The 26,857-nt window shown below is 29.7% G+C and overlaps 1 protein-coding gene across 2 annotated transcripts; it reads right to left on the reverse strand.

Annotated features, from left to right (window-relative positions):
- Positions 1–1,835: 1,835 nt before the first annotated feature.
- Positions 1,836–14,820, reverse strand: LOC139524178 (uncharacterized). Of its 2 annotated transcripts, none has more exons than XM_071318806.1 (6): positions 14,681–14,820; positions 12,890–13,190; positions 9,793–9,858; positions 6,893–6,979; positions 5,087–5,209; positions 1,836–4,603 (listed from the first exon to the last, which is right to left on the reverse strand). In XM_071318806.1, the coding sequence occupies exons 2-6, from the start codon at positions 13,187–13,189 to the stop codon at positions 4,337–4,339; spliced, it is 843 nt and encodes a 280-aa protein (XP_071174907.1). In that variant the 5' UTR covers position 13,190; positions 14,681–14,820; the 3' UTR covers positions 1,836–4,336. The 2 variants fall into 2 exon arrangements, with proteins under 2 accessions (XP_071174907.1, XP_071174908.1); XM_071318807.1 differs by having other exon boundaries at positions 14,554–14,711.
- Between the last annotated feature and the right edge of the window lie 12,037 nt (positions 14,821–26,857).

Below are 26,857 nucleotides of genomic sequence, written 5' to 3' on the forward strand. Positions count from 1 at the left end.
TATGAAATAAGCCCGCCTCCCTACTAAGAGGGCGGTTAGGAGGGGTCCTGATCCCGAATTCCCGGGCTTAAAAACATGTTATCCCGAAATCCCGGGCATAAAAACACGAAATCCCGAGGTCCCGAAATACGAAAAAAAGAATTCCCGGATCCCGAAAGGGTCAATCCCGAATTCCCGAGCTTAAAAACACCCAATCCCGGAGTCCCGATAAAGGTCCTACCCCCCCCTCTACTAACCTAATATTGAATATACACGGTCTCCATGCGAACGCTTTTAGCCAATCATATTCCTAGAAATGTATAGGAGGTAAGATAATAATGAATACACAGTATTTACTGGTTAATGAAAATGTTCGTGCTTTTAAAGCGCTGGGTGTACCTAATCAATAACGCTAAACCAAAACCAAGAATGTTTTGAAAATCCAGGATGCATATAATACATAGAAACATACGAAGCTTTATGACCAACAGTTACATGAAAGTATTTAGCCAAATTCGTCATAGATCTACGTACTAGCCTCAGAAAGTTGAAACCTTAGATTCTTATTTTATCGACACATTTTACAAAACATGATGTAAATCATTTCAGTACTGAACCACTGACTACTGAGCTAATGAATCATTCTAGAAGGACTAACAGTCAACCAGCAGTAGTGGCAAAAATAAGTAAAAATTGGGAAGTCTTGTTCACAATAAAATTTGATCTACACTGGAATTACCATATGCTTTTTTTTCACACAAGGTCGACATATATTTTTACTAGCATTGAGTCGAAGTGTACTTAATTGATTACTCCGCGATTTTTGTTTTTAAATTTGGCAAATGAATTCTGCTTGCACAAATTCATCGGAAAATTAAATGAAACATAAGCGTAACCGTTTTCATTTTTGAGTTTAGAGCTAATACGGAAATAATACAAAGAAGACATAGGGGAAATCGACAGATATTTTTCATATAATCAAGAGTTTTTAATTTATTGGCCCACAGACTTAATAACAAAATTGATGACATATGATTAAAAAATGAACGACAAATCGATTGCTGAAAAGAAAGTTCTTAGCAACCGTGTTACTGTTCAAGGTATCTACGATAGAAGTTTGATTTTTAATCGGAAAAAAGGGAAAATATTCTGCGACGGTATTGATTTTTTTTTACAGTAACGTCGCCACAACTTTAACGCTATATAACGCAATCACACTGTACAATGTCGTAACACAATCGTTAGTGTGTATCTCCTATTTTGTTATAGACTGTGCCAGATCCTTATGGGTTTGCAAGGTCGTTCAACATCCCTTGTAGTAGAGTTTGGTAGTATTTCTGTAGATTTTATGAACATTGAATACAAGCAACTGGTTTTTAAATAATAATAATGAAAAAACAGTCTTTAAAATGCTATAAAAAAGTAAGAGTCTGAACTCATTTCACCTCTCGTTTCACCAAATAGTAAATGACTTACTCTTCCTTACCCAGAAATGCTTAAATTGCAGTTAAAAGTGTCACATTATTTTCTTTTTTGTATAATTGTACATGAACCGCATACACAACGATTTACTAGTTCCTTTTAACATCTAAGAAATAATAATCTATGTTATATTTTTTCTGTAGGGCGATACTCGCAAATGTTAGTCTGTACTATTGAGAGAATACCAAAAAATAAGGCACTACTACAACATGTAAGTACTACTATATAAAATATTCTTTCAATACGCAAAATCACTACCGCGGGTTTCAAGTTTTCAAGTTTTTATTTTCTCGAGTACCCTAACTGGGGCATATGAACAATTACACAAAGACGACAATGTAAATAGTACACACACAAAAAAACCAACAAAGTAATGCATTGAACATTATAAACATTCATAAACATATTTTAATCTAAAAAGGTAATGCGTTGAAAGACAGGAAATTCCAAATGGACATATTGATGGTTGAAACAACATTAATTAACAACAGCCAGCCAATTTTACAAAATTTTGCAATTTTAAGAACAGCATACATAGTAACAGACAGAATTAAAAAACTCATAAAATTTGTCAGTATTATGGTAGGTAATAAGATTACAAGGTAATAATGATTTCATTTCAGCATTGTGCAATGTACAATCAAACAAGTAATGAGATTCATCCAATGGTTGGTTTTTACAAATGTCTCAAATTATGTCGTCACCAAAAGCGACCACTTTCAATAGGGAGTCAATGATTTAGACATTTGAAATAGCATAAGGCTTTCCTCAAATCATAGGTTAAATTAAGTTATAATATTAAACAACATGATTACATATTAAATCTGGTAGTTAAGACATTGGTGAGTTAAAAATAGTTGTATCCTAATTCCTCCGATATTGATCACATAATTTCTGTTTTACAAGTTTTTATAAACATATGCATTTCGGTACATTTTGTGCAATCCAATATCCAGAAAATCCACTATCATTCAATATACTTTCAATACATGTTGTCCACTTAGAATGGAAAAATCTTCCTTATGCATATTAAACAACATTTTGTATAGCATAGCAGATACCTTGTCTTGTTTATTACATATGGGCCTTTTCCACAAACATATCATTCTGGTCTATAAAAATATGTCAGTAGGATATCTGTCTAGTTCCCTTATAAATACAATTAGGAGTCGGTTTTTTTAACACGAAGTATAATTTTGTGAAATTGTAAAAACAAGGATTCAACTGCATCAATATTTCCATAACCCCATACTTCACATGCATTAGGAAGAATTGGAGAAACCATAGTAACAAACATTTTAAGTTGGATATCAATAAGCAAACCTAAGGATCTACATTTTCTCAACATGCAATACATTGCTTTTCTACCCTAACCTAACAATTTAATTATATTTTTGGAAAATGATCCATTTGACATGAAAATCATACCAAAAAGCAAAAAAATTGATCTACAGCATTTAAAATTTTAAAATAGTAATCAAAATCTGTCCTGTCACCTTTGCCTTTATAAATTGGACAAATAATACAAATTGACCACAGGTCAGTGGGTTGTTTTTTTTCAGAATTAAAAACAAAGTTATATACTTTTTACATCTAAATCAATCATTTTCTGACATACTGTTTTCAAAAATTCATTTAATATTGAATCAGTACTACTTGATTTGTTAAAGTTCAATTGCTTTATTGCTTTGACAACCTCGGCTTCAGAAATGATAGAATTCAGTTCAACATTCAAATAAGTTACATCATTACAATCCATATCCTCATTAAAATCACCATCCTGATCATGTTGTACATAACCCAATTTCACAAAATGATCTCAAAAACGTTCAAGTAATATCCTCTTCAGTATATTTATCGTTGTACTACTTGATTTGATGATTAATGACCAATAAGATTTATCATTACTTTGACTAAGATTTTCTAACTTCTGAATTTGTTCTTTATTTTTACATTGAGAATTACAAAATTTGTATAAGCTTAAATACATCTTATCTAATCCAACACACAGTGATTGACCAATTTTATCCACAAAGGGAGGTACTCTTTAGTTATCAGATACAATATACATAAAATTATGTATGTAAACTGTACAATGAAGGGAGGCTTAAGCCGCTTTGCTTTGCTGATTTTAACATATTTATTTGTTTTAATGTGAAAAAAGCTTAATGACGATAAACATCGGTAATGATTTTGTTCTACTTTTGCAGAATTACAGCCATATTGAGGATATAATAAAGTGTATTTTGTATTTTCTTTTCTTTTTCCTTAACTCCATGTAATGACGGTTATACATTTAAATCCAAATGCTTAAATAAATTTTAAAAAATCATTTAGTTGCTTGCCAACACAAGGAATTCAGGAATCATCTACTTAAGGGGGATCACGGGTATAAATCATTTTTTTTTTCTAATATAGCTAGGATTTTGCTATTTTTTTCTATAAATAAACTTTATCTTATACTGAATCGAAAAATTGAATAAAAATATGGGGTCACCGTTCATTTAAGCTCACAATTTGCCTAAGCAAGAAGCATGCATTTTTGTTAGGTTTTTTTTCTGTTGACCTAATAGGAGAAAAAAGGTAATATCGATATAAAAAAAGAAATGAATTACAGAAATCGCTTAAATTTTACCAGAGTTTAGTTGAAATACAGCTTATTCAAAAAAAAAAAAGATATGTCACCGATGAGTAAAAAAATAAAAAAGAAATTTTAATGCAAAAAAAATGGCACTTTTTCATCAAAGGGAGATAATAGGAAGCTTTTTCAATGATATAAACATTATAAAAGTCATCTGGGGCCAAAACGAATGATTTTTTTGTTTGATTTTTGTACCATATCATAGGTGGGTTGAAAAATGATCAGGGTGAGTCTCTATTCTTTATAGGGAGGGGGGCTGGTGTTGAAGACTTGTTGTTGAATATTCATCATGCCAGACTGGGCATTGACACCAGGTTGAATCTGTTCAGTAATTGGTTCATTCGTATTGATTATCTGGTACTGTTGTGCTCTTGGATACTGCTCAACTGGATTGCCTGTGTGATCTGTTGACATCTGCAAAACGTTACCCATTACAACATTGGTTTGTGGTACATTTAAAATCGGTCCAGACTGTGAACTATTCACAAATAAAACTCTTTGCTGTAAAATAAAACAAAAATAAATCAAATTCAGTGCTAAAGGAAAATATGATACAAAAAACGTAAAATATCAGACAGTGAACTTTAGGTTTGAATATAAACAACGTAAGCAATAAAATGTGTCAAAAGATATTTTAACGATTTTGCAGTTTATCTTAAATTATTAGTTCAAATCGGTTGTATGATTTAAGGAAAACGGTGAAAATGTGGAGGGTTTGCAACCGACGAACGCCATTTGATGAAATATCATACTCCCCCCTTGGACCATGTGAATTGAAAACACTTATCATTTCAATAGTCTTTTTATTATGCAATGATACACAATTTGAGCACTGAAGTAATATATAAAAATGTAAATTAGTGAAAGCAACATTGATTTGACATAATAATGACTGCTTGTCTTTTTGTTTAGTGTATATTCGTTTGAAGTGTTATCTATTTAAAGAAAACTAATTCTTCAATTTAGGAAACTGAAAGTTTATACCGTCTGACTTGATATTCTCCAGGTTGTGCAACAGCAACAGTATGAAGCAGAAATTATCGCCAATACAGCTTCAGCAAATGATAATGTAGCAATAGAAATAGAAAGCATACTATTGGACCTTCTCTGGAATATAATAATTAGAAAAGAAACACAATTGTATTAAAACTCATAATTGTCCAAAAATCTATTTAAAAATAATACTTATAGTAAGATAGTTATAATTTGTGAATATGTCTGGTCAAGATATACTAGGTATACTGAATACTGTTTAATTTTCATATATCAATTCCCAGATTTATAGCCTTTAATTCAGGAAATTGTTTTTAGTACAACATTTTAATCTGTAAAACAAAAGTGAGAAATAAAATTTACTAATAAAATGTTGAAAAATTATACAAAGCTGAATAACCCTAATTACCTTCTACAAGTGCACGAAATTAATAATAATATCATCTTTGAATGGCTATTAATTAACAAATGGACCCAAGTGCGAACATATAAGAAGACAAAAAAAAACAATTATAAAGGAATGTTGGTAAAACACATTAAGAATAGATAAAATGGCTTAAGAAATTAAGGTTACCGGAATGGACACCTTCCATCCAGATCATTGTATAGGCTTGCCATGCTTGGTCCAGTATTGTTATGAAATACTGTCTATGTTCAAACTTAGTTAAAAAGTAAAATTAAAACTCACTTCGATTTAAATTGATTAATTTAATAACATTAACCGTTACCTGGATAAGACTGTTGTTTTAAATAAGCAATAATACTGCAGAAAATTTATCTAAGGAAATATCTAATACTAACAGTAATATTTGTCCTTTACTTGATGTTGGCATCTCAGTTAACACAGAAAAAATCAAAGCAAAAATTAACGACTAAATAGACTATTTTTCGTTCCCTATTTTTACTTTTCTTTTTTTTTGACAGTGACGTGCGTTGGCTCATTCTAACGTTGTGCAAATTTTCCAACTTTTTTGATTTGCTCATGTCTATATGCATTAGATTTATTTAAAGTAAATCAAAATTACAAACTTCTTGATTATGTAAAGCAAAAATATCATCAAGGTAACGGTTAGTGTTTTTATTTGATCAATTAAATTTTATTTAGACGGACTGACTTAAGCCATGAAGTGTGTATTAAAATAATACAGGAACAACCATGATATGAAAGGGGTGCAATTGATGCCCAAATGAATACCTGCAACCTGTCGATAAACTTAATTGCCGAAACGTACATTCATGAAACTGTTGTAAAAATTCAAAAAAAAAAGAGGTATAATTCTTCACTTCATCGCCGTTCTAGAGAAGTAATTCTAGCAAATTTCTTATTTTTTTTATTACAGAAGAAGGCATTATATGAATTGACGCAAATAAATCTACGCCAAGATTTTTTCAAAGGACCCTTTAATTAAATAAGAGAACTTCTGTTTGATAAAGTTGTGTGGAGTATAGTAACTGTTTACTGTATTGATTTTATTTTTATTTTTGGTGTTTTAAAGCCACTTTAAAGCACCGTATTTAGGCTATTTCTTGGCGGCCAGTTTGTTTATTGGTTGAGGAAGCCGGAGTTTTCTGTAATTAGCAGACTTTCAAAAGCACGAAATATATCCAAAACATCCAAAGAGTTTTAAGTTATTTAAAAAAAAATTATAATTCATACTCGAAAATTTCAAGCTAAACATTAATGTTACATCTATGAAAAAATCAAGTTAGTACAAGTAATTATTACTTAATGACTATTATATGTGCCGTTATTGTATATGTTGATATGTAATATACCAGTTTTATATTTTAACTTACTACGAATGCTCCGACCACTCCAAGGATAAACACTGTTAAGAAAAAGATCGATGCTCCTATAATACTGCAAACCATAAATCCAACTTTCTGAAGTATAAAAGTTGAAATAAATCTACAGCATTCTGGAAATAATAATTGCACTAAAAATATATTCAACCGCAATCATCCATATACGATATGAAATAGATTCTAGAAAAGCCTGTGTCGCTCAACTAGATCTTTGCGCATGTTCAGCAAGGACCACTCTCCACCAGTGTAGACAGATATTTAATGCATGGTCACTTTTTGTATTGATGATAATTTTTTGGCTATATAAAATTACCCTCTTGCTTCTCAAATAATATTCAGAAATGCCGAAAAATATTAAATCAATTATCTTTTAAGAGCAATAATTCCTTTTAGGAGTCGTTTGACTGATTTACGGGAGTGGGTTGGGCGCCAACAAATAGGTTTAACTCGCCAATTTATTTAACTGTCTGTCCATAGTCACGAACCTATTTTTAAGTGGTTGATATCTGATGCTGCATATCATAGATATAGGAAGATGTGGTATGAGTGCCAATCAGACAACTCTCCATCCATATAACTATTTATAAAAGAAAACCATTATAGGTCAAGGTACGGCCTTCAACACGGAACCTTGGCTCACACCGAACAGCAAGCTACATGTATAAAGGGTCCCAAAAATTACTGGTGTAAAACCATTTAAAAGGGAAAAACAACGGTCTAATGCATGTCACACTTATTTTTGTCTTTGTTGTTTTGTACCTTAATCGTTGGTTTTCTTTTTCAATTATTTATTTATGTCGGGCGTTAAATAGCTTCCTATGCAGTAGAGGTTTAACTCATTGTTGAAGGTTTACCAATAGATTTACATCTGCGACATTTGGTTTCTTGTAGATTATTGTCATTTTAACATTCCAAATCTTTTTATTTTGAATTGCGTATTAGTTTTGCCAGTTCAAGTTAATCTGTAACAAATACAGTGTTTAATTAGGATGATAAGGGAAAAAGAAACAAAATTGTGAAAATCGTCATCAATGAACCATCAGATGATTTTACACATGTTAACTTTTTCATTGATCTTGCCAATTTGAACATTTTACATTTACCATAAAAGGTTAATAACTTTTCTCAGAAGTCGTCTGATAGATTTGATGTAAAATACAGGAGATTCTACATATCACTTTGAAAAAATCAGATATTCTATATCTGAAGCGATATTTAAAATAGAGAAAGAACTTGCATTTTACCCCTATATGCTATGCTAAGCCAAGTCACCAATGATGGTTAGCATTCGGGATTATCGGACACATTGTTCGTTACAGATGATATCCCAATGATGAGTGTGGCCCAGTTTGGTTAAATTCATCAAAGTAGTTTCAGATAAGACTATTTCTAAAAATCAACCAACGACTACGTTATGAGAATAAGCTCACACAAATATTAAATGAAATATATAAATCTATTCCAAAATGTCATGGAATCCAAATTACAATACAAGTAAGAAGCATTCTTTACCTAAATCTAAATTTCATAGTTATTGTTTTCTAAGAATAGCATCCTGAAATTTTACAAATGAGATTCACAAACATTGAAAAATACTTCGTGTTTTTTATTAGTCGTCATCGTTTGATATCTTGGAGAAGAACACACCTCCCGAAACAAATATAAAAAAGAAGATGATGTATGAAGCCAATGAGACAACTCTCCACAAGAGACCAAAATGACAAAGAAATTAACAACTGTAGACAACCGTACGGCCTTCAGCAATGAGCAAATCCCATACCGCATAGTCAGCTATAAAATGCCCCGACATGATATTGTATTCAACAATTCAAATAAGACAACTAACGGCCTAATTTATTTACAAAAAAATAACAAAAAACAAATATGATACTCATAAACAAACGACAACCACTGAATTACAGGCTCCTACATATTTTTTTGTACATACAGGATGTGGCGGAGTTAAACATGTTAGCGAGACCCCAACCATCCCCTTAATCTGGGACAGTGGTGTAACAGTACAAATATTAGAACGAACTATAAACATCTTTTTTTAGCTATTAGTAAGCAGAGGTGAAAAGGCGGCTGTTCAATGCTAGACGTTTTAGTCATAGAAGTTAAAAAAAATAAGTAAAGGTTCGAGTCCTGACTGATGGGGAAGAAAAGGATGATATTTACCCCAACGTTAATTGTGAGTTGATTGTCTATGCTCTTTATAAAAAAAACAGCCTCCTGATATTTCTGAATCTTAGAAAATCAAATGGACAAGGTATTATTTGCAGTTTTCACTTGACATGGGCAGACATATGGTTAATAAGTGTTTTTCGTTTCTGGTTTTTTATATAGATTAGACCATTGGTTTCTACGTTTTAATGGTTTTACACAAGTATTTTTTATGAGCCCTTTATAGCTTATTTACTTAGACCTATAATGGTTTACTTTTACAAATTGTGAAGGTAACACTTCCAGAAACGAAAACTATTTATTTATATAGGACAGGGGATAAGGCGGCCTTCTTATGTAGGTGGTGTGGCCATATAAGTTAAAAGAAAAAGTACCGGTTTCAGCCCGGTAGGAGAAAAAGTAAAAAATCAAATATATTCTTACATTGTACATTGTTAGATTGGTTTTCTAGGCATGCATATATACTGAAGAAATGAACTAAATACAAACAGAAAAACTCTGACTTTACATTTACAAAATGTATGTTACCTGTGTAGTAGAAAAAAAAACAAATCTTTAAAGCTACCTTTTACACTTCGTCACTGGCCTTTTCTTTGATGTGTCTGTGTAACATAATTATATTTAATTTTTTGGTTGTAACTTTATAACATTACACTGTGGGAGTTTTCATTCAGTTTTGAGAATTAAACCAATTTTTCACCACATACCAGACATTTCCAACTGGATTCTCTTTTCTTCGACATACACATCGGTAGGAAACCAGTGAGAACAAACTACAATGATACAACAAGAAAATTACATCTTGTAATGCTGGTCAAGTTCATTCTATTCAGTAGGAACTTAGAAAATTAGGGCGGGATACTTTTTAACGAAATCTTATAACTGGAGTATGCGTATCATCAGTACATATTAAGGAGTCAAATTTGTATTTGAATATTCTGTCTTTATGAGAATTGTTTTATTTTTTTGTACAGCCTCTCGATCTGAAGAATCAATTCATATTCATAAAACTTTTAGTTTGTTATAGTGCCGAGCTGTTACATCACTGCCTTAGTTCATCGGAGGGTTGCACACTCACTTACCCGTTCAACACCGGGATATATATGTTCGGGATGTACAAGTTTTTAGTGACGTCGGATCAGATTGGGGACGATAATTCGATGCCTCGTCTAATGAGAGTGCCACGTTTCTTGCACGTTAAGAACCCTTGAAATAAAACTTTGAGGGACCGTAATATGCCTGATGCAAGATTAAATTTTTGCTCCTATCCAATGTAACCTTGTTTTCCAGTGGCCGCCCAAATTCACAAGTCCTTCATCCCGGACGGCCTCTATTTCAGGACCTAACTTTTGTATTTATTATTAATGTGTTCTCGACATACATAACATATTTGCACTTTGACGGTACGTAACCGACAATCAATCAATCAATCGGAAACAGGTATGTAGATAATTGTATGAATTTATTATAATTATCGAGCAAGACAGATAATTAGTTCTAATGGGGTCGATTAAGACATTTATGTTTTAAAGTGAAAAATTGGAAACTGCAAATTGTGAACAACTTCTCGGTTAATATATCGACAATAAATACATTTGAATATACAAAAAGTCATATGTGTCATGTTACATTTAAAAACAAGAACCACTGAACATCAGGTTCCTGACTTAGGACAGGTGCAAACAAATGCAGTGTCTTTGCCATTGTTTTAATTAAATAAAAATTCCGCAACCCACCCCCTCCAAAAAAAACTAAAAAAAACCAACACTTGTTGAAGTAGGTAACTATAGTGCACGTAAAATTACTTAACAATTTGACTTGAGTGTAATACACCGGATATAATATGTTTACGCGGATGTCTGTTACATGGTAAACACTGTTAGGATAAGGAAGGGAAATGTTATTATATTAACAATTAAATACAAGTTGATTTTGAGTATGTTATGAAATAATATTTATTTACTTTTTACCTTCATCTTAAAATTGGTCATTTTATAGAATATATTTTGTATATACACACAAATTATGTCTGGGTATATATTTATTGTTGTTTGCTTAATGGGAAGAGAAATATTTGCATATTCAGGACAAAAACAGCTCTTAAACAATATTTCAAATTTGTCGGTTCAAAAAGTAGTCGACTTGCATGAAAGTTAAAGATATACCTTCGCAACATGCCAAATATTGTCTACTTAAAGAGCTGAAGCAATTTTTTTTATCGGGTTGAGAGCATCACTCTCTCCTTACACTAAGCATCAAATAAAACGTCCTCATTCCGACCGGACGTTACAGTTTTTTTAACACCCCTTTTTGCTTGGGCTCACTATCAGATTTTTGGAGACCAGGAATGACAATATTTTTATACTGTTGTCAACCTTTGAGGATGAGGGTATAGAAATATTGTTATACGAATGTTTACCCTTTATATTAAATAAATGAACGTTTTTAAACATATTGTTGGGTTTTAAAATGAGTCGTTCGGTTACTGGTCGCATTGACGTTGGCCTACACACTGTATCTTCTCAAATGGATATACGCATTTTACACATCCATTCCTATACCACATTTCATACTAATGGTATGTCAACTTGGTTTGGTTGACGAATCTGTATTAGGATTCAAACGCGTCTCATTTACACATGCAGAAACCCCACTATATAGATAACAACTCAAAAATACCAAGCTTATAATTTGCTACGTCAACTGCGTGTCTGGGCTTTATAATACGTTAGTGGCGCTCATATCAAAACAGTTAGAAGGCAAAAAAAAAAAAAAACCGAAATAAAAATTTTGAAAATCATCTAGAATTCAAGAATATATAAACATCTTGTAAAATTCTGATTCCTTGTCCGGATGTGTTTTATACTTTATGTTCTTTTTTGGTTTGATCAGCTCTGCAACGTTTGTTTGATATGAAGTCTTTAGTAAAATCGAGATCAAAGTCGAGAACTATTAGTTACATAGTGTGCTAGTGACCTAATACGGTATATATGGGGTCAGTAAATTCCATATGGGGTTCGAGCTTCGCTCTCACCCCATATGGAATTTACTGAACCCATATATACGTCACTAGCACACTATTTAACGAATTTATCTTACCGACTATCTTGACGTGTAAAATTTAGACTAGTGACCTATCAAAATGAGCAAGTCTTCAAAACAGTTAGCATTAACATGATTAAGAAACTACTTCCTTTGATCCTACAAAAACAGATTCCAACAATGACAACTTGTTAGATTTAAATATGTTTTGTGAATTTATTTCACTTTATCATCACTTTCTTCATCTGTTGAAACCTTTAAGACTTTTTCTCAGTACTGTTTTGTTTTTCTAAAGGGACGTAACACCACTACTAACCGTGTATGAAATAAACCCCGCCTCCTTATTACCTTATATGGAATAGAAAGGGACGTAACTCCACTACTAACCGTGTATGAAATAAGCCCCGCCTCCCAACTAACCTAATATTAAATATACACGGTTTCCACGAGGACGCTTTTAACCATTCATATTCCTAAAAATGTATAGGAGGTAAGATAAAGTTAAGTACTGTCGAAATAACGTCGAGTATTATTAAATAAAATATGTGTTCGACTTTACTGGTCGAGCACAAAATATAGTCATTTCAGACTCTGAGTTGTTTGTAATTTCTTCTAAATACATTTAGTGTTGCTAAATGTCATTTGAACACCGGTAAACAACTGTTGCCTTTTTAACTGTAATGAAACGTGTACAAAACAAAACAGTCAGGGTGAGTATAAAGAAATTTGTTTTCAAGTATTCAACAAACAATACCCACTTACCCATCCAGAACATATCAAACATGATAAGTCAAAACTGAATAGTAGACGACTATCTCTGTATAAATAGCACCTGCTGTAATATGACGATTCCAGCTTGTGCATACCAACAGTATCCAATGCGACTCCAATCAAGCTGAGAATGCATATCAGAACACCTAACCCAATTTGTATTCCACCAAACACCTTGAATGTCCTGACTGGAAATACGTCGTGATTTCTATTTTCTGTATACGATGGTTGAATTGTTGTTTCTTCAATCATCAATGGAGCTATGCCAGGGTTATTTACAGATGTTGACATGCTGAAATATTCGAAACCATTTTGTTTACAGCTAATTAAGTACCGAACGTTCAACCAAATATAAAAAAAATACCATGTTATATAATAAACAAACACTCGATATATATTCCTTCAGATACTTTATTTATTACCGTTTTCATAACAGTTTTTGGTATTTTAATCCACTAAGTCATGCTTTCATATGTTTTTACAAATATGTTGTACCGAGTCAAGAATATTACAGTGATTTTCCATTCGTTAGTGGACGTCCATTAACACTAGACTAGTACGCAATTTTATTTAGGGGCCAGCTGAGGACCCCCTCCCGATGCGGAATGTTCTCGTTGAAGACCCATTGGTGACTTCGGTTGTTGTCTGCTGTGTAGTCGGGTTGTTCTCCCTTAGACATATTCCCCTTTTCCATTCCTAATTTATATTCTTGCAAAAAAGATTTTGTAAATTGAATAAACAATCTTGAACGTCATCCAATTTATGTATTACACAGCAAAAGTAAATGTACTATGAGGTGCAAAAGTTTCATATCTGCATCCGATTTCACCTGGATAAAGCTAGTTTGTCTATCAAAATATTGCGTTAAATCTTTTCTATTCAGCATTTTAAAAATTGTTTTTTTTTTTTTTTTTTTTTTTTTTTTAATATTTACAAACTTAAAAGGCAATTTATAATTTTGGATTTTTGTTTTCTTATTTTGACTCCGAAGTTTTATTTTTTCGACAGGTTATCTTCTCTGTGGTAGGGCACCCTGGTACTTAATCAAATAAGAGCGACTTAAAGAAGTCAAACCAAGCTACATGTACGATCCGTACAATTTATGGATTAAATTAACTGTTTTATGTTTTCTATACACGGCAAACTTTTGGAAAAAATGTAAAAATTCCATCCAGCATGCACCGATTGAATGTTTTATTGTACTTCTTTTGTTGCTCCTACTTGATCATGTACCAGGATATCTTATGTATATGTAAATGTAAATAAATATAAAATGACGTCATCTCTTTTCTTGTTATCCCTTTCAACGATAACTGATTAACAAATCAATCATATTGAGTATACCTAATATATATATATATAAAGTGCCTACGCATATCAACTTAACAAATTGAGAGTAGATTTGTAAGATTCTTTATTTCCTCACCGACCGGGGCTGGAACCTGTACTTTTCAATTCTTACTTTTACACCACATAGCATTTCGAAGACGCCTTATCCCCTCTCTAACTATAGCTGATAAAAAAACAATCAGCTTTCGTTTCGGAAGGTGTTACCTTCGTGGGTCATCTAATTACACCACACAAAAGAACGATCATTTGTATTCATCTCTTCAGTATACCAACATCATGCTTTTCTATTTTAGCAGCATACAAACCCTTTGAATTAATAATGATATATGTCTGTCTATGTGTAGTGAAAACTGTAGATTAGAATATATATATATATATACCATATATTTCATTTATAATGCTTTTAGTACAACTATGATAACATTTACAAACCTTTCACTCTGTTTCAGCTATTTAGAATGATGAAAAGGGTGAAGGATATACAAACTTGTTTACATCCTTTGATCGATAAATGACGCACACAAAATTTATGGATAATAAAAAAGGGCAATTTATCTATAGGTGGCACGGTACACAATATACCACTCCTTTAGCCCCCCACAAAAAAAAAAAAAAATATCTTCAATTTTTGACCCCCCATTTTAAAGAAAAAAACCTTTTTACATCCAAAATAAAAATTTTACCAACATTTTTGTGTGATTTTTAACTTCAAAATTAAGAAGAAAAAAAACACACTTTGTATTTATACCCCCCATAAAAAAAATAAAAAAATTTTTTTGTAAAGAGCACACCAAAACCTTAATCCTGGTTTTTTTTTATAAAACTCATTTTTTCCCCTAAGGGGAGTAGTATAGTACTTGAACGACTCCAGCACCCCCCTCCAAAAAAAAAAAATTTGACCCCCAAAAAATTACCCTCATTTCAAGTAAAAGAGCCCTAAATTTTCATAAAAAAAAAAGCAAAAAAAAAAAAAAAAAAAAACACCCCAAAAAACACCAAATTTTCTTACTCCCAAAAAAATCCGGGATAACAGGCAGAGAAAAAATTCTGTGGGATTTAAGAGAAAAAAAAAAATCAATTTTTACTTTAAAAAATGAAACAACCTACAGCTCCTGATTTATATCCAGAATTACCTATAGAAGATGGACAAAACTATAGATTACAAAAAATTTCAGAAATAGAAAATTCTTTAAAAAATGAAAGAGACAAAAGAAATTCTTTATATAAAAAATATAAAAGAGGAGTAAACTTTACAGATGGAATAGATACAACTTTAATTTCAGCATCAGTTATTTCTGCAGGTATAGGTGTTGCTATTCCTATTTTATTACCTTTACAAATAACAGCAGTCGCATGCGGAAGTATTGGTGGTGTAATAAAATTAATAAGAAGAAAGCTTACTTTAAAAGCTAAAAAACATTACGAAATAAAAACTTTAGCAGAATGTAAATTAAATAGTATTAAAGATTTAATTTCTAGGTCTTTAACTGACAACAAAATAAGTGAAGAAGAATTTAAACTTATTTTAGAAGAGCAAGAAAAATTTAATGAAATGAAAAAAAATTCCCAAAAAGGAAAAATGGAAAATTTCCTAAAAGGAAAAAGTTTAACTACTTTAGGAGAAGATGAAAGAAAAAAACTTATAGAAGAAACAGAAAATAGAGTAAGAAACGAAATAAAAAAAAAAATGGAAAATCTATAATTTTTATAAATAAAGTTATAATTTCTTCTATTCCCCTTAGGGAAAATCCACCAAACTATGAATCGATTTTTTTTATTAAATAAATGGAAACTGAAAAATCGAAATGCGCTAAAAAAACAATTCAATATATTTTAGAAAAAGAAGATTCTTCAGATGAAGAAGAAGAGAATCAAGCGAAAATAAATATACTTACAAAAAAACAAAAAGATAAAATTATAGAAAGTCTACAAATAATGGTTGATAATGAATTTAAATATTCAAATATACTATTTTTTTTACAAAAATTAATATTAACAGGTAGTTTTTATTGTTTATTAACAGAAATATTTGGTTAATTAAAAATGGCATTTTTATTTTATTTAATTAAAAATGGCAGAAGGGGGTTATGAGTTTAAAATAGATGATTATGATGATGATGATTATGATAATGAAGAAAAAACACCATTAATAGATAATGATGATGAAGAGTTTCAAAATTATATAAATAAAGAATTTGAAAATTCAAGAGCTTTATCTGAAAATGATGCTAAAATTCGTAAAAAAGAAACTATAAAAAAAATGATTAAACAATTTTATAAAAAAAAATGGTGAAACAACACGTAGTGAAATAGGTTTTTTAGTTAGAGAAGATTATAAAGGAAACCAAATATTATATGTAAAAGATGAAAAAGGTAATAATATTGCATTAACATATTTTAAAAAAGGAGTATTAAAGTTTTATAAATTTAGCACTCTTCAAAAAGAATACGGTGTTAATTTTGTCAGGGATGTTTTAGGTGTAGATGATTTTAAAATATCTGATAATTTAAGAGAAGCTAGAGCAGATTTTCAAGATTTTCAAAGAACGATAAAAGCACCAATTCGTGAACTCGATTATATAGAAATTCCATTACAAGAAATATCTACACAACAAGAAGGACAAGAATTATTAGAAATAGCAAGTAATGAAGAAACACATGTGAAAGAAATAGAAACTTCATTTATTGAACAAGGAACATCTTTCATAAATGAAGAAACACAAACATATATGACAAAAAGAGAGATGGATGGTATAATCAGTGCAATGACATCAGTAAAAGAAGAGATTGCAAATGAATTAACAAAACTGAATGAAACAAATAAAGACTTAGCAAAAGAAAATGCCAAATTAGAACAAGCTAAAGAAGACAATGATGAATTTCAAATAGATAGAATAAGTAGTCGAATAAGAGAGTTAGAATCTGAGAGAAGTGCAAGACTAGAAGTAATTAATATTAATAAAGAGAAACTACGTAGTCAAGTGAACAGATTTAAACAAACAATACATAAAATGTTAAACGAAGACAAAACATTAGGTGAAAGAATAAGAACATTATTCAGAGAACAAGGAATAACAATAGTTAGTGTTTTAACTGCTTTTGGAATGATTATTGGTGTTATTGTTGAGGCATTTACTGGTTCTCCTTCTCCTTCTCCTTCTCCTCCATCAAAAGGTGGTGGTGTACAAGACTGGATAAAAAAACAATTAAAAAATCTTGGAAAATTATTATCTTTTCTTGCAGGAAAATTAGCAGCTGCATTACCAGGTATTATAGGTTCTATTGTTTCTTGGTTATTGTCTGCAACAAAAGACGTAGTAAATTGGTTTGCAAACAACTTATGGGCATTGCTTATTTTAGTTGTTAGTTTATTGTTTACTGCTGCTAGAGATTATTTGAAAAAATAAAGTGCTGTAAATCCTATTACAATACTTACAAATATTATTGCTTGTTTATTATCTTCATGATCTTCATGTTCAATTTTTTTTATTGGATCTATTTTTGGTTCTTTAGGCTTTTCAGGTTTTATAGGTTCTTGTGGTTTTACAGGTTCTTTTGGTTTAAAATCAACATGATCAAAATTTTTATTATTTAAATCATCATTTAACCCAAGTGTTTGATTTTCTGTTGCAATTATAATTTTATTATTATAACCAACAATACTTCCAATTTGTAAAACCATATCACTGGGAGACATATATAAACCAAGTCCATAAGCATAATCAACTTTACTTCTTGCATATTTTAAAACATTTTCATAATTCGATATCTGGGTGGGTAAATCAATAGGACTATTAATAACATCTTGTACATTTGCTAAGAATTGTTTTTGTGCATCAAATCCTGTTCCTACTTTTGTAATTTCTGTTTTTGTTTGAGATTGTGCACCTAACAAAGCCCATACATAAATTTTTATACTTTCATTAACACGTTCAATTCCTGCTTGTGTAAAACCATTTGAGTTATCTAAAATAAATGTTGTCCAAGCCATACTTATATCTTTTTCATGATAAATTGTATCACGAATATTAAAGAATGGACCATCCTTTTTATGATTTTGTCTATATTCACCACTTGGTTTATAATACATTTCAAAACTTCCTAATCCTTGACATGATGATTCTAGTTTTTGTCTCCAATCTGTATTTGGAGAAATATTAAATTCATCACATAATTTTTGATATGCAGCTTTGTCATAGGGATTCTTGTAATAACAGAAAGAAGAATCTGTTGGTAAAGGTGATTTAAGTTCTTTTAAAATTCTGGCAATACAATAATATAAATGAAACATATAAAAAGACTTTGTAAGATTTGCGTCAAGCGAAGTATTTTGTATATGATCATTATAAGAAACACCACATCCTGTACTTGCACACCATACTGCAAAGTTTAATTGACATTGCCACCAATCAAATGAAGAATGAATCCATGTATTCCATGGTTCGTTAGTGTGTATTGATGGGTTTTGATAGTTTTGAAATAAATCAGGAAAAGATGTTTTAAAGTTCTCTTTTTGATTTACAAATATCGTTTGATTTACAAGATTTGTTTTTAATTGATGATTTTTTTCAGAATATTTAATACCTGGATTATATGAAACATTAGGATTATATTTAAATTCTTTTGTTATCATTTTTTTATATTAAAAATGTTTCATACTATTTCAAATATTGATAATACAATAAACTTAGAACAATACATAAATAACAGAAATGGAAATAAACGTATTGGTTTGAAATTTATAAGATACAGTATAGGTTGGTATAATGTTTATCATGGGTTTATAACAAAAACCGGAGAGGAACAGCAAAGGATTATGAATGGTTATTATAGTTTTCAACAAATAGTGGATGAATTTCAAAAAGAAAATATTGTATTATCCGTAAATGAAGCAAATGGTATCGCTTCATTAAACACTACTACTGAGTTAAAGATAAGTAAGGGTTTGGGAAATATGTTAGGGTTTAATAATAAACGTAAATTCGAACCTGATGAATTACATTATGGAAACAAATTTGTTGATTTTGCTATTTATAAATCATTATATATCCATTTGGAACAAGTTAGCACTTCTCATAATTATCTTGATGGTAAGCCAAGTACATTATTGGCTGTTATTCCAGTCGAGAATAAAGAGTTTGGTGAAGTTATAACAGCGAGATTTGAGCATCCGGAATATAAGTGTTTAGTAAATGATGTTATAACAGAATTGAAATTAGAAATAAGAGATGAAAATAATAACAAGATAATTAATCATTTACCAATTAATTGTGTTTTAGAAGTTATATAATTTATTTAATAAAATGAGCATACTTGGTGTCAAAACAAAAAACGTAGAAAAAGAAATATTAAATATGAAGAGTGAGCTTCAAACAATGGATACTAAGAATAAAAATTTACATCGGAGTGTCGCTGCCCTAAGCATCAGAGTTTTAAATGTTGAAAATATAGTTGGTAATATTAAAAATAAACCAGACAGAAAAATAATAAGTATATATGCTGGAATTGATGGTCCAATACATGGAAATAAAAAGTTTAATTTTGGTGATGGTGGTGGTTATTATGTAATGAACTTTCCAGGACAAATATTGGGTATTAGTTTAGTAAGTTTAAGAACAAGCACAGATATTATAGCCATTAAGATGATTGTTAATGATAAGTCAACTAGTTACAAAATGAGTTTGGATAATGGTGTCACACACGGTTTTAATAACTTTTATACACCTTTTGAAGTTAAGGCTGGAGATTTAATAAGTTTTATTAGTATGACTAATAATTATACATGTATCAATACTCTAGTATCAGTGGTAATTGAATTATTTTTATAACAAATTTAATCCTTAAAAATGTCGGCATACGGAAACAAATTAAATCCTTACAGAAAAATAAGAGAACCCCGTGGTGTGAAAGGTATTCGTCAAAGTGTATCAATAACAAATAATCCTTCAACTATTGATCAAAATCAACAGCTATTAGTGAGATTCCCCAATCTAAGCAATAATGATGTTATTGTTCCTGGAACAACCAGATTGGCATTTGAAATAGAACTCACATCTACAGACGACAATGCAACTATATATCAAAACATAGGAAGAACAATAGTTAAAAAAACAACAATTCGTATAAGTGGAAATGAAATTATGTCAATTGATGATAGTGATATTTATCATTGTTATGTTGATTTATGGAAATCTACATCTGAACGTTTAAATATGGCATACCAAGGTATTGGTGAAACAAACATGTTAAAACACAGAGTTGGTGCGGATGATAAAGCATCAGACACAGGCGATGAAGCAATTGCAACTGCATATGGTGCAAGATTTTGTATCCCACTTGATTTTGAACTATTAGAAACTCATATGCCTTTTTATCAAGCAGGTCTTGGTGATAGACTTGAATATGAACTTACATTTAATAATTATAGCAATGTTATTAAATCAACAGATACATCTGCAAGTTATACAATCAAAAACATTTGTTTAGAATTTGATATGGTTACTGATGCAGAATTAGCAAGACAGATAAGACAACAAGTTAATGGTAAGATGGTTATTTTGTACGATAGAATACTAAGACATAGAAAAATAACCAAAAACAAATCTGATACATTGTGGAATATAAATTTAAATGTTCCAGCTAGAAGTATGAAAGGAATTCTAATGTTGTTCGAAGATCCTGAAAGAACAAGTACCGAAACTTATTATAATCCTAACATAACAAAAGTAGAAATGACAATAGAAGGTGTTCCAAATCAACTATACAGTCAAGGAATGAAAGCATATCAACAATGGGATGAAATAAATAAATTCTTTGCTTTAAATTCAAAAAGAAATAAAACAACAGAAGAAGTTTTAAAGGATTTAAATTTATCCTATACAACATTAGAAAAATATCTTACAACTAATTATGCATTATGGTTAGATTTACGTTCAACAGATGACAATTCGTTACACGGTTCAGGTAGAAGAATTGAAAATGCTTCTGAAGGTATTACTATCCAAATAACTAAAACAGCAGGAGCAAATAAATTAATAAATGTTTATCTGTTTGTTATACAAGATGCACAAATTAATTTTGAAGATGGAAGATTTAAAGAAGTTAATTACTAGAGGTTCCCCTTTAAAAATGGAAGAGATACACTCCGATTCCCTTTATGAATTACCAAAATATCCCCATTGTGCTATTATATGTGGACAAACAGGATGTGGAAAAACAGAGTTTGTTCTTGATTTATTAGAAGGAGAATATAGTGGAGTTTTCAAATATATAATTATTCTTTGTCCAACCATCCAATGGAACAAAGCATACAAAAATCGTGAATGGATTGATGATGTTAGAAAACCAAAAACAAAAAATCTAATAATTGTTAATCCTATTGTTGAAGTGAGAGAAGCGAACGGTTCCCTTTATAAAGAAGAGAAGCTACAAGAACTACTAAGAATGTTCTTTAAAAAATATGCTGGTCATCCAACATTATATATCATTGATGACTGCAGTGCAACAAAAGAACTAACAAAGAAAAAAGATATGCTGTCCGAGCTTGCATTTTCAGGAAGACATGCGGAACAATCAGTGTGGGTCATTTCACAGAGATACAACTCTGTTTTAAAAGATTTAAGAGAACAAACAAAATGGTTATGCATGTTCTACACAAAAGATAGAGATAGTTTTGATAATTGTCTAAGAGAAAATGATGTTATTCCTACTTTGGAAGAAAGACAAAGAATAAAGGAAGAACTTAAAAAAAAGAAACATCGTAAATTAATATTAAAGACAGATCAACCTACTGATTATTGGTTACTTAATTGATTTTTTTAGCAATTCTCAAGTAATGCTTAAGTAATTCTTAAGTAATGCTTAAGTAATTCTTAAGTAATTTAACCAAAATAAGTAATTCTTAAGTAATTTAACCAAAATAAGCAAAATAATTCTTAAGTAATGCTTAAGTAATTCTTAAGTAATTTAACCAAAATAAGTAATTCTTAAGTAATTTAACCAAAAATAAGCAATAAAAAAAGCAATGCTGTTGGAAATACTAACAATTGCAACAAACACTGCAGTCTTATCATTGGTTGGATATGTTGTATTTAATTTTTTTAAAGTTAAAAATAAATTATATCCGTTTTTTGAAACGTATAAAATGAATGCTGAAGAATTATTAAGCGAGCAAATTGTGGAACACATAAATATTGATGATGAAGCGAGCGAAGTGAACGGTTCCCTTCAAGAAAAAAAACGCGAAAGATTATCAGCTGTTGTTGCTGGTGGGAGTAGTAAACAATATCTGGGTAAAGAATTACAACTGTCGGATATTGATAAAATGACAACAGAACAAATAAACAAACTATACTGTAAATATGAAGCAAGATTGGGAGCTAGTATGACCAAGACATTAGGAAACTCTTTTATAAATTTATATGTTATGGGTGTATCAAAGTTTTTCAAAGTTGTTAATCCACCAATTTTGATACAAGACTTAGAGGAAGATCCTTTTATCAATAATGCTTTAACTAATACATGTTGTGAACTGTACTATAGATATGGAATGTATCTTGCTCCTTTTACTGCAATATTAACAACAGCAAGACATATTGAACCACTCGCTTCGCTCGATTTCCAAAAAAAAGATGAAAAAAATGACATAAAAAATGATGAATGAAAATCCTGAACAAAAAGAAGTATTTAAAAAACCCAAACCAAAAGACCCAAAAAGAGTAGCTGCTGGTAAGAAAGGTGCAGAAGTAAGAATAAGAAATGCAGAATTGAGAAAAAAAGAAGTGGAAAAATTAAAAAAAGAAAATTCAAAAATCAAACAAATAACAAAAGATTCTGATACAGAAACAGATTATGAATCAAACGAACATATTCCTTCGGTTGAGAAACACTCCAGTTCCCTAGTTGATTATAAATTTGTACTTTTTTCTATAAGTATTGTTGGATTGGGATTGTTTTTTTACAACCAAAGTAAGACACCAGAAAGAATGATTAAAGAAATAACAAAACCAGAAAAACAAAAGAAAGAAATTGATCCTTTTGAATTTAATTAAATTTAGTACATTAAAATGACAACTCAAAAAGACGGAAAACAAATAGCAAATATGTTATATCATGCTGGAGTGGAAACATTGCTAACAGTTGGATATGCAGAAATAGGTAAAAAGGTATTAAGGAGGCCAGCACCAAAAGTGGATTTTAATATGAATGATGTTGTAATGTTATCCATTGATATATTACTTGCAATGGCAACAAAAGATATGTTGATTAAGCAAGGTATTATACCTGCTGATATTATGAAGTAATTTTTGTTTTTATAAAATGGCAAGTGCTTTAACAATGATGCTTGGTGGGGCAATAACAAATGCTTTTGCATTTTCGGGGAGTAATTATTTATTTTCACATATGGGTAGTAATGCAAATGAAGAGAAAATAAGACATGATAAAGCTATAGAAAAATTAGAAAAAGCACAAGCAGAATGGAATAAAAAAAGAATACAAAGATTAGATTTTATAAATGAACAATTACAAAAGGAACATCATGCGGTTCAGACTTTTGATGATGTTGACCAGGCAATGAAACTATACTATCGTGTCACGAATAAAAAATTTACTTCATTATCACCTAAACCTACATTAAGTGATTTTTATACTCCATCAGAAGACCAGAAAAATAGAGAGATTGCATTTGTTGTTGGTGGTATGGCATTAACTGGTTTTATTGTTTGGAAATTAAAATAAAAAATTGATAAAAATTAGAATCCCTAATTTCTTTACTTTTCCTGGTAAAAACAGCAAAATTGCAGAAAAAAGTATGTACTATTCCTGTACTTTTTCTGTTTTTAGGGGGTATAGAGAAATAATAAAATAAAAAATTAAATTTCAGGACATGGTTTTTCAAAAACATATTCATAAACTTTATCTGGTCTAATAAAAGCATCCCAACCAGGAGGAAACTTAGATAACTTTTTACCATCAAACTTTTCCATTACTTCCATTTGTTTTGGAGTCAAAGGACATTCTCCATCATCTCTTAAACAACATATCTGATAATCTGATAACATTATTCTTCCTAATATAACTTTAGCGTCAGGATCATCTTTCTCAGTATAAGCTTCAATCATTTTTTAGTCTTTTATTTTTTAAAATAAAAATTTAAATTATATATTTTTTAATATCCATAAGGAAAACTTCTAATTAGATTTTCATTTTCACAATATACCATTCTTTTATCAAACATATAATCATAAGCTTTAACTTGTTTAACTGTTTTAAGTTGATGATCTTTTCCTATTTTTATATTATTATATTTTACAGTTTCATATTTTTCATTTTCATCAGTAACTATTTTTATTTTTTTATCTAATGTAATCTTTTTTTCAACTTCAGCATTTAATCTAAAACCTTTACAACAGCTAACTAGTTTTTCTGTATCTAGTTTCATAGAATAATCTTTTGGACCAGCAGATATAAATTGTTTTATATGATTAGCGTTATGTTTTGAAACAATTTCATCTGTTAAATCTCCTAATTTATTTCCCATCATACTTTCTATCTTTTTACAAGCTTCAGAACCATCATCATTATAAATACAAGAATCTGTATCCATGTATAAAACTCTTTCTTGTAGAATATCCAATAGTTCGTATAATTTTAATCTAGCATGTGCTGTTGTAAACAAAGCTATATAAACATTTACACTTGGATTAGGTTTAGAGTATTCTTCTTTATTTTTATATTCTGTTAAAACAATATCTTCATCTAATATCATAGTACTTATATCTTTATATTTTTCATTAAATACTATTTTAGTTATATGTTCTAAAGTAAAACAATATTCTTTTTGTGTAAAATTATCTCTCATACCAAAATGTCCCCATAAATTATTTAAACATATTTTAGCTATAAATCTTAATCCTGAATTGTACTTAACTTTGTCAATATCTAAATCATAAGCAGTATTATCTATAATGTATTGTATTTTTGTTTTACATTCTTTATCGTTTTTACAATCATTTTTACAATATTTAGGATCACATTTACATCCTGAAGCTTCTTGTTTATATTTCATAAACGTATCTACATAAAGTTTAAATATATCTGTAGATGTTTTTTCAAAATGTTCTAGTTCATATATTTTTTGTAATTCATAACCTTTTTCTATTGCTTTATCTATTTCTATTGTAGACCATGTACCTACTATAACTCTTTCCTCATCAGAATGTATACATTTTTCATTTTTAATATTTTTACATTCTTTACATCTTTTTATTTCATGTATTTTATCATGTTTATTTAAAGTAGGATCATCTATGTGTTTACATTTAAAAGATATTTTATTCATACATGTTCTACATAATCCAAAAAGTAATTTATGTGTATTATCACTAGTTGATTGTTTATAAGGTAAAACAGGGTGATACAATCCTTTAGGTGGTAATATTTTACATTTCATTATTCCGAAATAATTATTTTTTATATAATCATCTACAGAAATATCTGTATATGTAATAGGATGTCCTATAGGATATTTACAATATTTATTTACTGATGGATACAGAGAACAAAAATCTACATATCTACCTTTTAAATCAGAAAGATTATTGTATAATTGAATAGTTTCTGTTCTTCCTCCATAAAATGCATCTCTTTTATCAATAGGTTTTAAATGTGGATCAACTTCAGGATATTTTTGTTGATCAAACTCACATTCCCATATTGTATGAATTTTTACATTTGGTTTTAGATTATCTTTAATAATTTTAAGTCTTTCTTTAGTTTCATTATATAACTCTTTCATAGTTTTTTTATTTCTATCTTTTTTGCATATTTCTTCAGGACTATAACATTTTGGACATCCATGCCAATAACATCCAAAAAATTCATAAACATTACGCATTTTATTTTTTCTATCATAATAATAACCATCGACTTTATAACATTTCTTATTAATGGATAATATCTTTTCACCTCCTCTTTTAGCATGTTGAATCATTATATTATATTCTAAAGAAATATACTCTAACCATTGTATTGATTTTTGTGAATGTACTTCTTTAATTGTCATCTTTTTGTGAATTCCAATTGTTTCATTTGTCAACATTAATGTTTTAAATATTTTTGTACAACATTGAGCAATTGTAATATATTGAAATGGATCGATACAATTATTGGTTATATTTAAAAATAATTTTCTATATAAGGTACAACCTTTGGCAAGAATTAAAACATCCAATAGACAATAATAAAATATTTCTTTATTGAATTTAAATTCTTTTTCTTTAACTTTATTATACCATTCATCAAATAATTCTTTATTTTTAATTGTCATAGTATTATAACCAAAATATTCTTTATCAGGATAAATTCCCTTATATTTTTGATTCTCTGTTGTATTAAAATAATGTGGAAAATAACCTTTGTTACCCACAAATCCAAATGTTTTTGGGAAAGCAGCTAATCCACATAATGTAAAATTTATAGAATCTATGAATCTTAAATTTATTCCTTTAATAACTATAAATGTTAATTTTAATCCTGAAGAAATAATACTATGTTCAATTTTATTTTTTATTATCCATCCTAAAATCGGTTGCATATCATAACCTTTTC

Source organism: Mytilus edulis, chromosome 5 (assembly GCF_963676685.1).
Source record: "Mytilus edulis chromosome 5, xbMytEdul2.2, whole genome shotgun sequence".
Lineage (NCBI taxonomy): Eukaryota > Metazoa > Mollusca > Bivalvia > Mytilida > Mytilidae > Mytilus > Mytilus edulis.

Coding starts and splice junctions, on each gene's coding strand:
- LOC139524178 (XM_071318806.1), bottom strand. CDS start 13,189: ATGTCAACATCTGTAAATAACCCTGGCATAGCTCCATTGATGATTGAA. Junction 9,859..12,889: donor GTTTGATATGTTCTGGATGG/GTAAGTGGGTAT, acceptor GTATCATTGTAG/TTTGTTCTCACTGGTTTCCT. Junction 6,980..9,792: donor AATCCAGTTGGAAATGTCTG/GTATGTGGTGAA, acceptor TTTATACTTCAG/AAAGTTGGATTTATGGTTTG.